Here is a 14,100-nt window from a genome sequence, read left to right as displayed (position 1 = left end):
GTCATCTGGTTGGTGCTGTCAGAGAGCCCTGCTTTTGAAGCAAGCTCAGGGAGCTCATGTGAGGACTCCTGATTATTCCTAGGCAACCATGTCTTTGCCTGTGCCACCTCTGATATCACATATGAAGGCAGGTGTGGGTGTGGCTTAGAGATAATCATCATAATATTTTATACCCCGCTCATCTGGCTGGGTTTCCCCAGCCACTCTGGGCGGCTTCCAGCAGAACATTAAAATACAATGATTCATCAAATATTAAAAGCTTTCTTAAACAGGGCTGCCTTCAGATGTCTTCTAAAAGTCAGATAGGTAAAGGTACCCCTGCCCGTACGGGCCAGTCCTGTCCGACTCTAGGGTTGCGCGCTCATCTCGCTCAAGAGGCCGGGAGCCAGCGCTGTCCAGAGACCCTTCCGGGTCACGTGGCCAGTGTGACTAAACGGCATCTGGCGAGCCAGCACCAGTGCCACACACGGAAACGCCGTTTGCCTTCCCGTTATAAAGCGGTAGCTATTTATCTACTTGCACTTAGGGGTGCTTTCGAACTGCTAGGTGGGCAGGAGCTGGGACTGAACAACGGGAGCTCACCCTGCCGCGGGGATTCGAACTGCCGACCTTGCGATCAGCAAGTCCTAGGCACTGAGGTTTTACCCACAGCGCCACCCGCGTCCCTAAGTCAGATAGTTGTTTATTTATTTGACATCTGATGAGAGGGCATTCCACAGGATGGGCTCCACTACCGAGAATGCCCTCTGCCTGGTTCCCTGTAAGTATACTTCTCGCAGGGAGGGAACCGCCAGAAGGCCCTAGGAGCTGGATATCGGTGTCTGGGTAGAATGATGGGGGTGGAAACACTCCTTCAGGTATACTGAGCTGAGGCTGTTTAGGGCTTTAAAGGTAACCCCCCCACACTTTGAATTGTGCCCAGAAATGTACTTGGTGCCAATGTAGGTCTTTCAAGACTAGTGTTATGTGGTCTCGGCGGCCGCTCCCAGTCACCATTCTAGCTGCCGTATTCTGGATTAATTGTAGTTTCCAGGTCACCTTCAAAGGTAGCCCCATGTAGAGTGCATTGCAGTAGTCCAAGCGGGAGATAACCAGAGCATGCACCACTCTGGCGAGACAGTCCGTGGACAGGTAGGGGCTCATCCTGTGTAGCAGATGGAGCTGGTAGACAGCTGCCCTTCCCCACAGGCCAAACTGGGACCTATACCACATCCAACCTATACATCCGGGGGAATTTTCCAAAGGCGGTGCTTTGTCCTGGATGTTAGGCAAGTCAATCAAAAAATCACAGGTTTGGGGTGTCCTTGTTTTTACTTTTTGAAATATGTCAACACTAATATAATGTTAGGTGGCTGACTGTGGCTAGGGCAATATCTGAAGAGCCATTTTTGTTGCAGGCAGTTGTGCTGACACAGGAAACATGCGCTACAGTCTCAGGATCAACCATCTCCTTTTGCTGAATGTACCGGATAGGTGAAAGGCTCATAGTCATAATTATACAACTAAAGCTCCATTGCCATATAGTGAGAACCAGAGAGGGCATCAACTAAATAATGTGTTCATTGAGAAATTGAGTCTTTTTGTGACATCCTGGAGTAATAAGATACAGGATAATGTAAGCCCATTTGTGTCTGTTAGAACCTTGTGATAGTAATCTTTAGGACTGATTCTGCTTTGGAAATGTGTTCCTATAAATATGTTCCTATAAATGTTGTTCTAGATAATCCCTTCTACTTTTATTTAATTTTATTTTGCATCTGTTATTATTCAGTCTGTTAGGTTTTATTAAGAATAAATATATGAAATGAAAGAAATTTTCTTGTCACAATGGATATATGTGACTTCCTGGTTCAGAGGTGAGTTCAACAGATGTCAAGAAACAAGAACAGAGGACAGCTGGTCTCTGTGTGCCTTCCCTATGGTCTTCCTAGAGGCATCTGATTGGCCACTGAAGGGAACAGGTTGTCCGGACAGTTGGGCCTTTGGTCTGATCCAGCAGGGCTCTTCTTACACAGAAAGAAGGAAAAACTCAATAGTGGTTATTTTAGTTCTCAAGAAAGCTTTATTATCTCCCATGCAGTAGTGGAGACTGAAACAGGAAACTGTAGGGGCATACTGTCAATACCGCTTCAGCATAAATAAACATTTCTTTCTTTCTTGGACAATAAAACATTGAACATGCAATAACAAACCAACAAAATGAAATGCAGAAGATACAAGCAAGGGATTGTGACTGAGACTGAGAAGAAGGCATGCAACATGCAAAGCTGTTCCACACTAAGGTGGGATTTCACATCAAGGAGAAATAAACTGGCACTTCGGTCTCATATTCCTTCTGGAAGAACACATTGTTGTAGAATGAAGCAAAGGACGTGGAAGCCCTTTACTTGTGGCTAGGTGGCCATTGGGAAGATTGCTTGGTCTGGGATAGGCCAGGTGGGAGGCAAACAGGTTGCTTTGTCTGCATGGAGCCCCCACTGGAACCTCCTCCAATGCAGCACCCAGAACCTTGGCCACCTCCTCCACTACTGCCTCCTGATACAATAATGGTCTGACCACCTGAACCACCACCAGAGCCTCCTCCAATGCAGCAGCCAGAGCTCTGGCCACCACCACCACCACCGCCACTACTTCCACCACATGGGACTACGATGGTCTGGCCACCTGAGCCACCACCACCACCAGAGCCTCCTCCAATGCAGCAGCCAGAGCTCTGGCCACCACCACCACCACCGCCACTACTTCCACCACATGGGACTACGATGGTCTGGCCACCTGAGCCACCACCACCACCAGAACCTCCTCCAATGCAGCTGCCAGAGCTCTGGCCACCTGAGCCACCACCAGAGCCTCCTCCAATGTAGCCGCCAGAGCTCTGGCCACCACCACCGCCACTACTTCCACCACATGGGACTATGATGGTCTGGCCACCTGAGCCACCACCACCACCAGAGCCTCCTCCAATGCAGCTGCCAGAGCTCTGGCCACCAGAGCCTCCTCCAATGTAGCCGCCAGAGCTCTGGCCACCAGAGCCTCCTCCAATGCAGCCGCCAGAGCTCTGGCCACCAGAGCCTCCTCCAATGCAGCCGCCAGAGCTCTGGCCACCAGAGCCTCCTCCAATGTAGCCGCCAGAGCTCTGGCCACCTGAGCCACCACCTCCTCCAATGTAGCCACCAGAGCTCTGGCCGCCGCCACTGCCACTACTTCCACCACATGGGACTATGATGGTCTGGCCACCTGAGCCACCACCACCACCAGAGCCTCCTCCAATGCAGCCGCCAGAGCTCTGGCCACCTGAGCCACCACCAGAGCCTCCTCCAATGTAGCCGCCAGAGCTCTGGCCACCTGAGCCACCACCTCCTCCAATGTAGCCGCCAGAGCTCTGGCCGCCGCCACCGCCACTACTTCCACCACATGGGACTATGATGGTCTGGCCACCTGAGCCGCCACCACCACCAGAACCTCCTCCAATGCTGCTGCCAGAGCTCTGGCCACCACAACCAATAGATTGACCACCCATTCCACCACCACCACCAGACCCTCCTCCCATGCTCTGGCCACCACTGCCCTGGCCACCCCCTGATCCTATAATCTTAACTCCACCAGAGCTTCCACCTCCTCCTCCTCCTCCCCCTCCACCACCAGATCCCCCACCGATAATCTTAATTCCCCCAGAACTTCCTCCTCCTCCTCCTCCCCCTCCACCACCAGATCCCCCACCTATAATCTTAACTCCACCAGAGCTTCCACCTCCCCCTCCTCCTCCCCCTCCACCACCAGATCCCCCACCTATAATCTTAACTCCACCAGAGCTTCCACCTCCTCCTCCTCCCCCTCCACCACCAGATCCCCCACCTATAATCTTAACTCCACCAGAGCTTCCACCTCCTCCTCCTCCCCCTCCACCACCAGATCCTCCACCTATAATCTTAACTCCACCAGAACTTCCACCTCCTCCTCCTCCCCCTCCACCACCAGATCCCCCACCGATAATCTTAACTCCACCAGAGCTTCCACCTCCTCCTCCCCCTCCACCACCAGATCCCCCACCGATAATCTTAATTCCCCCAGAACTTCCACCTCCTCCACCTCCTCCTCCACCACCACCACCAGATCCCCCACCTATAACCTTAATTCCACCGGAGCTTCCACCTCCTCCTCCCCCTCCCCCTCCCCCTCCACCGCCAGATCCCCCACCAATAATTTTAACACCTCCTGATCCTCCTCCACCCCCACTGCTACCCCCTCCACAGCATATCCCTCCTCCACCACCAGATCCGCCGCTCATGTATGGGATCTTCTGCTGGCTCATTCCACCCCCCTGTCCCCCACCAGATCCTCCTCCGATGCAGCATCCTGAAGACTGTCCACCAATGCTGCCTCCTCCACCACTTGATCCTCCTCCACAGCAGCCTTGTCCGCCTCCTCCTCCGCCACCTGAGACAATGATGATCTTCTGGCCGCCTCCACCACCGCTGCCTCCTCCACCACCGCCTCCGCAGCAACAGCAGCCTGATGACCCTCCTTGGCCTTGATAGCTGATGGAACCTCCTCCACTACTTCCACAGCATGAGCCGCCACCTCCACCGCCGCCACCACCTCCTCCACCTCCTCCTCCACAGCAGGAGCCACCACCCTGCTTCTGCTGCATAGAACTCATCTTCCTATGTTGGTGTGTAGGGTGTTCTTTCTCCTGTTTTGTTTCCCTTCTGGTGGTTTAGCTCTGGAAGATAAATAAGACAAAATCAGCCTTTCATGCACCAACAACCTTCCAAGGGTTCACATGGCAGTGGGAGGAGGAGACAGGAGCAAAAGTGGGTGTGGCAGCAAAGGCAAACTTCACCTTTGTGCAGTAGGCTGATTTCTGCACACACTCCCAAACCACTCCCTGTTCTTCATCCAGGCACACAAGAAGCATCCCCAGAGCTCAAGGAGACTTTTCATCCAGACAACAACAGGGAGCATACAATGGAGGTAATGGCATTGCAATATGGCAAAGCCAATTGTATCCTCTTGGCTTGTTTTATATACCGAAATCTCAAAGGGGCATGCAAATCCGAACAAAAAGGAATCAATGTAAGAAATGCAATATGAATTCCAGTGTCAAAACCAAACTGCTACTGCAAATTGATTACTGTTGAAATGTCTAGACAGTGGTACCTCTGGTTAAGAACTGGTTCTGGAGGTCCGTTCTTAACCAAAACTGTTCTTAACTTGAGGTACTACTTTAGCTAATGGGGCCTCCCACTGCCACCGCGCCACCAGAGCATGATTTCTGTTCTCTTCCTGAAGCAAAGTTCTTAACCTGAGGTACTATTTCTGGGTTAGCAGTGTCTGTAACCTGAAGTACCTGTAACCTGAGGTACCATTGTACAGAGTTATGGCGGCAACCTCTAAATGGAGCATTGAATGTGGTTTCAAAATCAAATCTGTGGTGCATCTGTGTCTATTTGCTAACCCTATCCATAACTGCTTCTTTACTTTGCACTAGAAATATATTATCATATATAAATTTCTCTTAAGCAGTCGTTGATTGCATCGAAACCCATTCTCTAAAACATCCTCTTGCACAACAGAAGCTATCGTTTTATAATTAGTTCATCTTCCATATTCAACTCCAGCTGAATGACTTAGTTCTGTTATCGGTCAAATGCATGCAAGCATACGGACTTGACTTACCCTCTCCAGCGACAGGAACCAGCTGAGATGTTGAAAGTGAGTGAATGAAGACATCATTGGGTCCAGATAACTTTTTATACCATCTCAAGGCCTCTCCTACGGGATATGATACACCCCTGGGCATGATGACTTGCATATTTACTCCCTGCCTAATGACTGGACTTTCTAGTCTTAGATGCATAACAAAGGGAAGAGATTGACGTCTGTCATTGCTATAATTGTTGATAAATAAACATGATTAATTAATCATGAGCTCCACCTAATTCCTTGGCTAAATGCAGCCTGTTTGGGGCAGTGAAAGAGTCCTTGCAGGTGTGCCAGAAATGTGTAAACCCAGTCTCCTTATTTCCATAATAACAACAACAATAATTTTATTACTTAAATGCCACCCAGGTGACTAGGTTGCCCCAGTCATTTTGGGTGGCTCCCAACAGAATATTGCTACTAGAATTGAGCAAAATACGGTTTCTCTTTCTCTTTCTTATTATTTATTTGCCAAAAGATATACAAAAGTTTATATCCAATACACCAGAATAAAATAAATAATTTTAAAATCTAATCTAAAATGGAACAGGAGCAAAGAAAAGGGAGGGGGGAAGATGAGGGGGAAGAAAAGAAAGAAAAAGGAAAAAAGAGAGAAAAGAAAGGAAATAGAAAAAAGATTTTAAAAGTCAGCTAAATTTAATATTCACTCATTGACACCCAACTGTTCTATTTTCTATAAGCCAATATTTTTTGAATCTTCAAATCCAAATATTACAAGTTCATTTTCTCTTTCATGCATAAAGTCCATAAGAAATTTCCAATTCCTAAAGGTAAAGGGACCCCAACCATTAGGTCCAGGGGTTGCGGCGCTCATCTCGCTTTATTGGCCAAGGGAGCTGGCGTACAGCTTCTGGATCATGTGGCCAGCATGAGTAAGCCGTTTCTGGCGAACCAGAGCAGCGCACGGAAACGCCGTTTACCTTCCTGCCGGAGCGGTACCTATTTATCTACTTGAACTTTGACGTGCTTTCGAACTGCTAGGTTGGCAGGAGCTGGGACCAAACAATGGGAGGTCACCCCATTGCGGGGATTCGGACCACTGACCTTCTGATCGGCAAGCCCTAGGCTCAGTGGTTTAACCCACAGCACCACCCGCATCCCTTCTTCCAATTCTTAATAAAGGTCAATAATGATTTTGCTCAAATTACACTTCAACTTTGCCATCTCACCTAAGTCCAATAATTTTATCAGTCATTCTTCCGTAGTAGGTGGAGCTGTGTCTTTCCAACTTTGTGAGTATAACAATCTTGCTGATGTAATCATATATTGGAATAATCTTCCATAAGCCTTTCCAATTATGTATCCATTAACCGTAGAAGAAAAAAGTTCTGGTTTCAGTTGGATATTAACCTTTAAAATCTTCTGTTTCAATGTATGTATTTGTATTTTTAGCCTTTTCAAATGTCCACCAAACACTATCAAATGTCTCCCCATGTTCTTGGCACTTCCAGAAAATACCTGAAACACTTCAGTATATTCTAAACAATTTCTCAGGAGTTAAATACAAATGATGCATCATTTTATAAAAGTTCTCTTAAAGATTGTAACACAACGTAAATTTTAACCCTTTAGTCCGCATATACTCCACCTGTTCCACCTGTATATTATAACAAAAATATTTTGCCCAATTAATCATACATTCTTTAACTTGTTCTTCTTCAGCTTTGAATTTCAACAAAAGTTTATACATTTTTGCAGCAACATGTTCATCCTCTGCTCTCAGTTGAGTTTCAAAGCCTGTCTTTCCTTGTTCTATATCTATACCAAATGTGTTTTTATCCAATTTAAACCTCTCTGCTAATTGCATATAAGAAAATCACTGAAAATTATAACCTTCCTCTATTGGCTGTTGTCTTCTTTTAATTTTATAGTCTCCTTGATGCAATTTTAAAAATCTTGGCATGTTGTATATTTCTCTTTGCATTTTATCTCTTTTCTGTAGAAAGCTTCTTGTGATGACATCAATAACAGTGTCTTTTGGCACAATCTAGGCTTGTATTTATTCCAAATTATTAATATGACACATACAATAAAGTGATTTTTATAATCCACTTTAACTTTGTGGTGCCACAAATATCCACGCCATACAAACTTTAGGTCATGTCCTTCTGTTTCCAGGAGTCTCTTATTTCTCAATCTCATCCAGTCCTGCATCCACACTATACAACGGGCTGAAAAATACAGTTTTAGGTTTGGTACACCCAATACTCCCTTTTCCTTTGCATCTTGTAATATTTTAAAACGTGGTCCATCCACCCCACCTTCACAAAACCTTGATAAGTCTTTTTGCCATTGTTTGAATAGTACTATAAGTCATTAGCTGTAATGAAACAAAAACATCCTTCTGGGCAATATATTCACCTTTATCACAAAAATTCTACCCACCAAGGACAATATTAATTTCTCCCAACTTAACATATCTTTTTAATTTCCATCCATGTCTTAACATAATTATTTTGAAACAACATACAATTTATATTTGTCATGGTAATGCCCAAATACTTTACTTTGTTCCAATTTGAAATTCAGTTTTCTCCATTAAAGTCTTTTGATCTTCTGTTGTCATATGTTGTATTCTTGGGTTTTTTGATGATTAACCTTAAAATGCCAAATTCATTTAAATTAGCAGAGTACAATTATTCCCACTTTTTTTTTTCTTTCATAAACAGGACTTTGTTACTTAACTGATTTGTATCTATATTTGTTACTTTGGTCATTTGTATCTTTATTCATTTTAAATTCCTTTTCACCTGTTCTTATAATTGTTTATATACAGTCGTACCTTGGAAGTTGAACGGAATCCATTCTGGAAGTCCGTTTGACTTTCAAAACATTCGAAAACCGAAGCGCAGATTCTGATTGGCTTCAGGTAGCTCCTGCAGCCAATCAGAAGCCACGGAAGCCCCGTCGGATGTTCGGCTTCCAAAAATAGTTCTCAAACCAGAACAGTCACTTCCAGGTTTGCGACGTTTGGGAGCCAAAACGTTCGAGAACTAAGCTGTTCGGAAACCCAAGTAAACGACTGTACATTATAAAATAGAACATATAAAAAAATAAGTTTTCTGACTTCAAGGGATTTTCCCCTTCCAACCAACACTACCTTCAACTGATAATCAACATGGTTGAACGTTGCCTGATTACAGCTCTGTCAAAAGAAATTCAATACCTTGCTACGCAAATACAGTTATCACAATACACAAAGCGCAACAGGCTGAATAATAATCTGCGAACATTTTATTGGTTATTTCCTAACGTATAGGTTTAGTCCAGTATGTGCAACCTATACAGTTCATATATACTGTATTTAACCTATGGTAATACATTTCTTATTTTCTTCTTGTTTCTTTTTGTGAGTTCCTGTATAACACATCCTTAGGCTTTCTTATTGTTGCTTCTTGTAAGTTCCTGTATAACACAATCCTTCAAGAGCCAGTGTGGTGTAGTGGTTAAGAGCGGTAGATTCGTAATCTGGGGAACCAGGTTCGCGTCTCCGCTCCTCCACATGCAGCTGCTGGGTGACCTTGGACTAGTCACACTTCTCTGAAGTCTCTCGGCCCCACTCACCTCACAGAGTGTTTGTTGTGGGGAAGGAAGGGAATGACCGCTCCCCGCTTAAAACGGGGGGCGCCCTTTGCGTGGACGCGTGCAGCCCCTAGATCTGGAGCGGCTCCAACAGCATAGGCTTGGCTTTGCCTTCCCTCAGGTGGGATACCTGGAGGTCTCCGCCTACCTCAGTCAGTTGTCCAATCCCACCTGGGGGAAGCGTTGCCAAGGAGACCAGGTCAGGTAGGGGAGGGATTACCTGCCCACACAATAGAGGGAGGATCTTACCTGGGAATCCTCACTTGGCTCCAGAGCTTCTCCCACCCTACCCACCCTCAGTTAATGACTTATTTTGCAGGTTAACTTTTCTTCACAGGTTTTGCAGGTTAACTTTTCTTCACAGGTATGCGGGCGCTGCTACGTTAAGGTCGCTGTTAAAGGGCCGGAAAGGAATTTCCCTGCATTGGCAGGTTTCGCCTTTCCCGTAGCAAAACGTCACAACTTTGGTGGTATCAGGCCTTGGGCGGAATCCTTTAGTCCATCTTCCTCTTTGCGGCGGCGATACCAGGGTTCCCTGTTAAAGGGGTTTCTGAAGGGAGGCTTTGACCGTACGCCGAAAGGTCATCATTGCTCTCCCCTGCGGCGGCGGCGTAACGGGGGCGGCTATCTCTGCTTGAACATATGTTCTCCCCATCCCCCCCCCCACACACTGGATAACCCTGATGCTCCCTAGGTCCCTGGCTGGGGACTGGGGAGGGAGAACGCCCAATGCCTGAGCCAAGGTCTACCCACATTTGAAATTTAATAAAGTTGTGGCCAATTTAATCCCATAGCACGTTGTCTTGAGTCGTTATTCCACATGACGGGGGGACCGCGCGGGATCTGGGGACTCCACCTGTCCATGCAAAGGAGAATGTTAGCCACTTTGAGACTCCTGCGGGTAGTGATAAAGTGGAATATCAAATCCAAACCCTTCTTCTTCTTCTTCAGTAAAAATAGAAAAGTCCTGAAGGTAACAAGAGCAACACAGCTGATGTTGACTGCTGGCACAAGCTGGCTGATGCAGGTACAAACTGCTAACTTGTGCAGAACAAGGTTTCCAGATATCTCCCTTGCTTCACCCTCAAAGGGCTTCCTCAGTCCTTATAAAATAGAACATTTTTTTTTTAAAAAAAGTTTTCTCCCTTCCAACCACCACTACCTTCAACTGATAACCAACATGGTTGAATACTTGGATGTACAATGTACCTGATGTACACTTTCCGGTAAGAAAATGGCTGCAGATATCATCATGAATTCATATTGTGCCATCTATGCACCTTACAACATATCAGAGAACTTGTCCTTGATCTGTCAGACTTATAATCCAGAAATGATCACATGGAAGACAATAGAACAGGGGTGAGGGAATCATCGTTGGCTATGGGCCATGCTACTTGGTGCCAATGGGAGTTTGAGTACAGCAATATCTGGAGACTCCAAGATTCCCCACCACTGCAATAGAGAAAGGAAAGAGAAACAGAGGTAGGGATAGATAGAAGAATGTGCATTCCCCGCCGCCTTGAGCTTCATCCCCATAGAAGCTTATTCCATGTTCCCAACATCCCCCTAACTGTTTTCTGTTTTCATATGACATAAAAGGCACTTCCGGAAGTACAGTGGAATATAGCACATGTTTAGTGCTCATTTCCAGTGTCCAGGGAAAAAAAATATGTTTGCAAATATGGAAATGAGTGAAAAGCTGTGGATCACGAGACTGAGATCAAACCAAGAACCCCTTGCAGTTTCTATAGCTATATCTGTATATTACTTGACCAAAGGCCAGCCAAGTGCGTAGCGGAAACTTTGGAGATGAGGGCTGGTATTTCCTTGTAGCCAGACACGTTAACTGCTATTAACGGAAAGGGCCCGATCAATCTGCTCTAATTCCTTCCAGGCGATATAATTGACTAATAAGAACCAGCTAAGAATTCATTTCCACAAATTAAAGGAAGAGAGTTCAATTATCTTCACCGTCAGTGTTTGTAAAGTACAGCTTGGGACACAGAGAGAAAGAGGTTGATAAAGGTCAGGAGATTAATTAGCCTTATTTTGCCTTTGCTGCATGCTAGTATTTGTTTGTGGATTAGGAAATATAGACCAAGGCATTCTTAGTCAAGCTCACAAGTAGGTGGCTGGGATGGATGGAAGATTGAGGAGAAGATTCCTCTGCAGCTGTTGGGTGTGTGGCCACAGATCAGCACCTAGAATGAGTCATAGAATGAGGGTCATCTAATCCAACCCATTGCAATGCAGGAATCTCAACTAAAGCATCCATGCCAGATGGCTATCCAATCTCTGCTTAAAAACCACCAGTGAAGAACAGGCCACCACCTTCCGATGAAGTCTGTTCCACTGTCCAACAGCTCTTACCACTCAAAAGTTATTCCTGATGTTTAGTCAGAATTGCCTTTCTTTGACTCCATTGATCTGAGTCCTACCCTCCACAGTAGGAGAAAGCAAGCTTATTCCATCTTCCATGTGACAGCCCTTGAGATATTTGAAGATGGCTATCAAATCTCCTCTCAGACTCCTCTTTTCCAAGCTAAACATAACCAATTCCTTCAATTGCTCCTCATAATGATTGGTTTTCAGAACCTTTATCATCTTGGTTGCCCTCCCATGCACACAGCCCAGTTTCTCAATATCCTTCTTAAATCCTTAAATCTTAAATTGTGGTGCCAAGTACTGAACACAGTTCTCCAAATGGGTTTGAGGATAAAAAATCAAAATTCCAAGTTTATTAACTCCAAGTTTATTACACTCTATTGAGTGTAAAGGAAAAATGTTATCTAGAATGTATGATTTCTTACTTGATTGGTACATATTGGTAGATATTGGGCATAACATTGAGTTAGAAGCTTGGATAAAATTATGGAAGGAAGGTTTGAGCTTTACAGGATGTATGGCATTGAAGGAGAATGTATTAAAAATGATGTATAGATGGCATTTGACGCCAACAAAACTGGCTAAAATGTATAGAAAGAGAGACAGAAAGTGTAGGAAATGTAAGGAAGTAGATGGGGACTACTTTCATATGTGGTGGACCTGTGACAAAGTTAAAAGATTTTGGGAATTAATCTATAATGAACTTAAAAATATATTTAAGTACACTTTTCCCAAAAGACCAGAGGCATTTTTGCTAGGTCTAGTGGGAAGATAGATTAAAATAAAAGATCAGAATTTGTTTATGTATGCCACAGCTGCTGCGAGAACCCTACTGGCCCAAAAATGGAAAATGCAAGATTTACCAATCATCCAGGAGCGGCAGGTGAAGATGACAGATTTCGTGGAACTTGCCAAATTCACAGGGAGGATCCAGGACCAAGAAGACCAGAGATACAATAACAACTGGAGTAAATTTATTGAATATTTTAAGGAGAACTGTAAAAGCTTAAAGACACTAGCAGGACTGGAATAATACCTTCAATGTAAAATAGTAGAGTTATGACAATAATATACGCAATAAGTATGTGATGTATATACTAGCTGCTGGGAGGGAAATCAAAGGGATTATACTGTGATAATAAGGATTGTTGGGGAAAGGATTATATGAAGAAAATAAGAAAAAATCATTTAAAAAAAAGAAAAAAGAACTGAACACAGTTCTCCAGGTGTGGTCTAAACAAGGCAGAATTGACTGCGTCAGACCAACACGGCTACCTACCTGAATCTATGTCAACAGCATTACTGATCCACTAAGTTTTTAACTCTATCCAAAAAGTAAATAAGTTTCGTCTGGCATTAACTGTTTCTGAGAAACATATGCTGGGTCTTAGTAATCACAACATCCTTTTCTGAGTGCTAACAGACCAACCATTTAATTATATGTTCTATGTCAGGGACGTGGCTGAATCGAATGCCTGGGAAGAGTCCGACACTGGAGATGAAGGATTGTTAGTACAAAGAGCATCAGAGTCTGACTCTGGAGACGAAAGAATGCAGACAGAGCAGGTGTGGGTGAGCTCAGCCCCCCTTTACCAAGAGTTCCCTGACTCAGCTAGAGCAGCAGACTCGGACAGCTCACAAGAAGGGGGGGGGAGAGTTAGATGGCAGTGAGGGGGTTGCTATGCAACCAGAAGATAAACAGCGTGCAGAGGGTTCTTCTTATGAAAGCAGAGTGGAGGGAATTCCACCCTCCTTCTCTCCGAACCAGAAGAACTGAAAGGGTTAAAATGCAATGGAAGAGGAAGGACTGGACTTTGGCACCCTTTTTGCTGTGAAAGGGGCGAAGACTCAGAGCGACCAACTCGTATCAAAGTGTGGCAGGTTGGGAGCCACGCTTTGGATGTAATTTATAAATAAACTTACTATAAAACTGCCAGAGAGTCGTTAATTCTGATAGGGGCTAGCTTGCCTGCCTGAGATCATTACATTCTAGGACCTTTCCTGATATCAACGTCAACATGTTACCTGGGTCTTCTGCCCCCCCCCCCTCAGATTTTAGTTTAAAGCAGTCCTGATCAAATTGCTAGAGCATATAGATAAAAGCCATACATCAGTAACTTCCTCAGCACCTTAGTGGGGAAAGACACTCATCTCCACAAAACAGGGGGAAGTGTTGTGTGAGCATGCAAAAGGCAAGCTCTCTGTAGCATTTTTAAAAATTCATTTTGCATTTATATCCCACCTTTCTCTGCAAGGACACACACATGGTTTGGGGGCTGCATCTGGGGCCCCAAACATTTCCCCCCTGTTTTATTTCCCCCTGAGAACTTGCTGTTTTTTGTGGTGGCACTGAGGGATATATATACAGTGGGGAACTTTTGGTTCTCCAGATGCTGTTAGATTACA

General features: G+C 45.0%; 1 protein-coding gene and 1 long non-coding RNA gene across 18 annotated transcripts; one reads left to right on the top strand and one right to left on the bottom strand.

Annotated features, from left to right (window-relative positions):
* Positions 1–2,039: 2,039 nt before the first annotated feature.
* Positions 2,040–7,009, bottom strand: LOC310755115 (uncharacterized protein). Of its 17 annotated transcripts, none has more exons than XM_083631805.1 (6): positions 6,894–7,001; positions 5,680–5,775; positions 3,397–4,723; positions 3,202–3,345; positions 3,067–3,156; positions 2,040–2,997 (listed from the first exon to the last, which is right to left on the bottom strand). In XM_083631805.1, exons 3-6 carry the CDS (start codon positions 4,658–4,660, stop codon positions 2,384–2,386), a joined length of 2,112 nt encoding a protein of 703 aa, XP_083487931.1. In that variant the 5' UTR covers positions 4,661–4,723; positions 5,680–5,775; positions 6,894–7,001; the 3' UTR covers positions 2,040–2,383. The 17 variants fall into 17 exon arrangements, with proteins under 17 accessions (XP_083487931.1, XP_083487930.1, XP_083487934.1 ...); XM_083631804.1 differs by having other exon boundaries at positions 3,202–3,312; positions 3,358–4,723; positions 6,894–6,991; XM_083631808.1 differs by having other exon boundaries at positions 2,040–2,846; positions 3,072–3,111; positions 3,157–4,723; positions 6,894–7,009.
* A 1,515-nt stretch (positions 7,010–8,524) lies between these two features.
* LOC310755116 lies at positions 8,525–13,698 on the top strand. The gene is made up of 3 exons (XR_014544162.1): positions 8,525–8,738; positions 11,204–11,334; positions 13,149–13,698. It is a non-coding gene; the product is annotated as an uncharacterized lncRNA (long non-coding RNA).
* The last annotated feature ends 402 nt before the right edge of the window (positions 13,699–14,100 follow it).

The sequence above is a fragment of the Podarcis filfolensis genome (genome assembly GCF_964270895.1).
Source record: "Podarcis filfolensis genome assembly, contig: HAP1_SCAFFOLD_294, whole genome shotgun sequence".
Lineage (NCBI taxonomy): Eukaryota > Metazoa > Chordata > Lepidosauria > Squamata > Lacertidae > Podarcis > Podarcis filfolensis.
The sequence above is the reverse complement of the archived record's forward strand: the minus strand, read 5'-3'. Positions and strand labels throughout refer to the sequence as shown.

Excerpts from the sequence above, each read along its gene's own strand:
- LOC310755115 (XM_083631792.1), bottom strand. The coding sequence starts at position 4,660 with ATGAGTTCTATGCAGCAGAAGCAGGGTGGTGGCTCCTGCTGTGGAGGA. Across the intron at positions 3,157-3,201 it reads AGTCCCATGTGGTGGAAGTA|GTGGTGGCTCAGGTGGCCAG; the intron begins GTGGCAGTGGCG and ends ACATTGGAGGAG. Across the intron at positions 2,998-3,066 it reads CTGCATTGGAGGAGGCTCTG|GAGGCTCTGGTGGCCAGAGC; the intron begins GTGGCCAGAGCT and ends GCTACATTGGAG.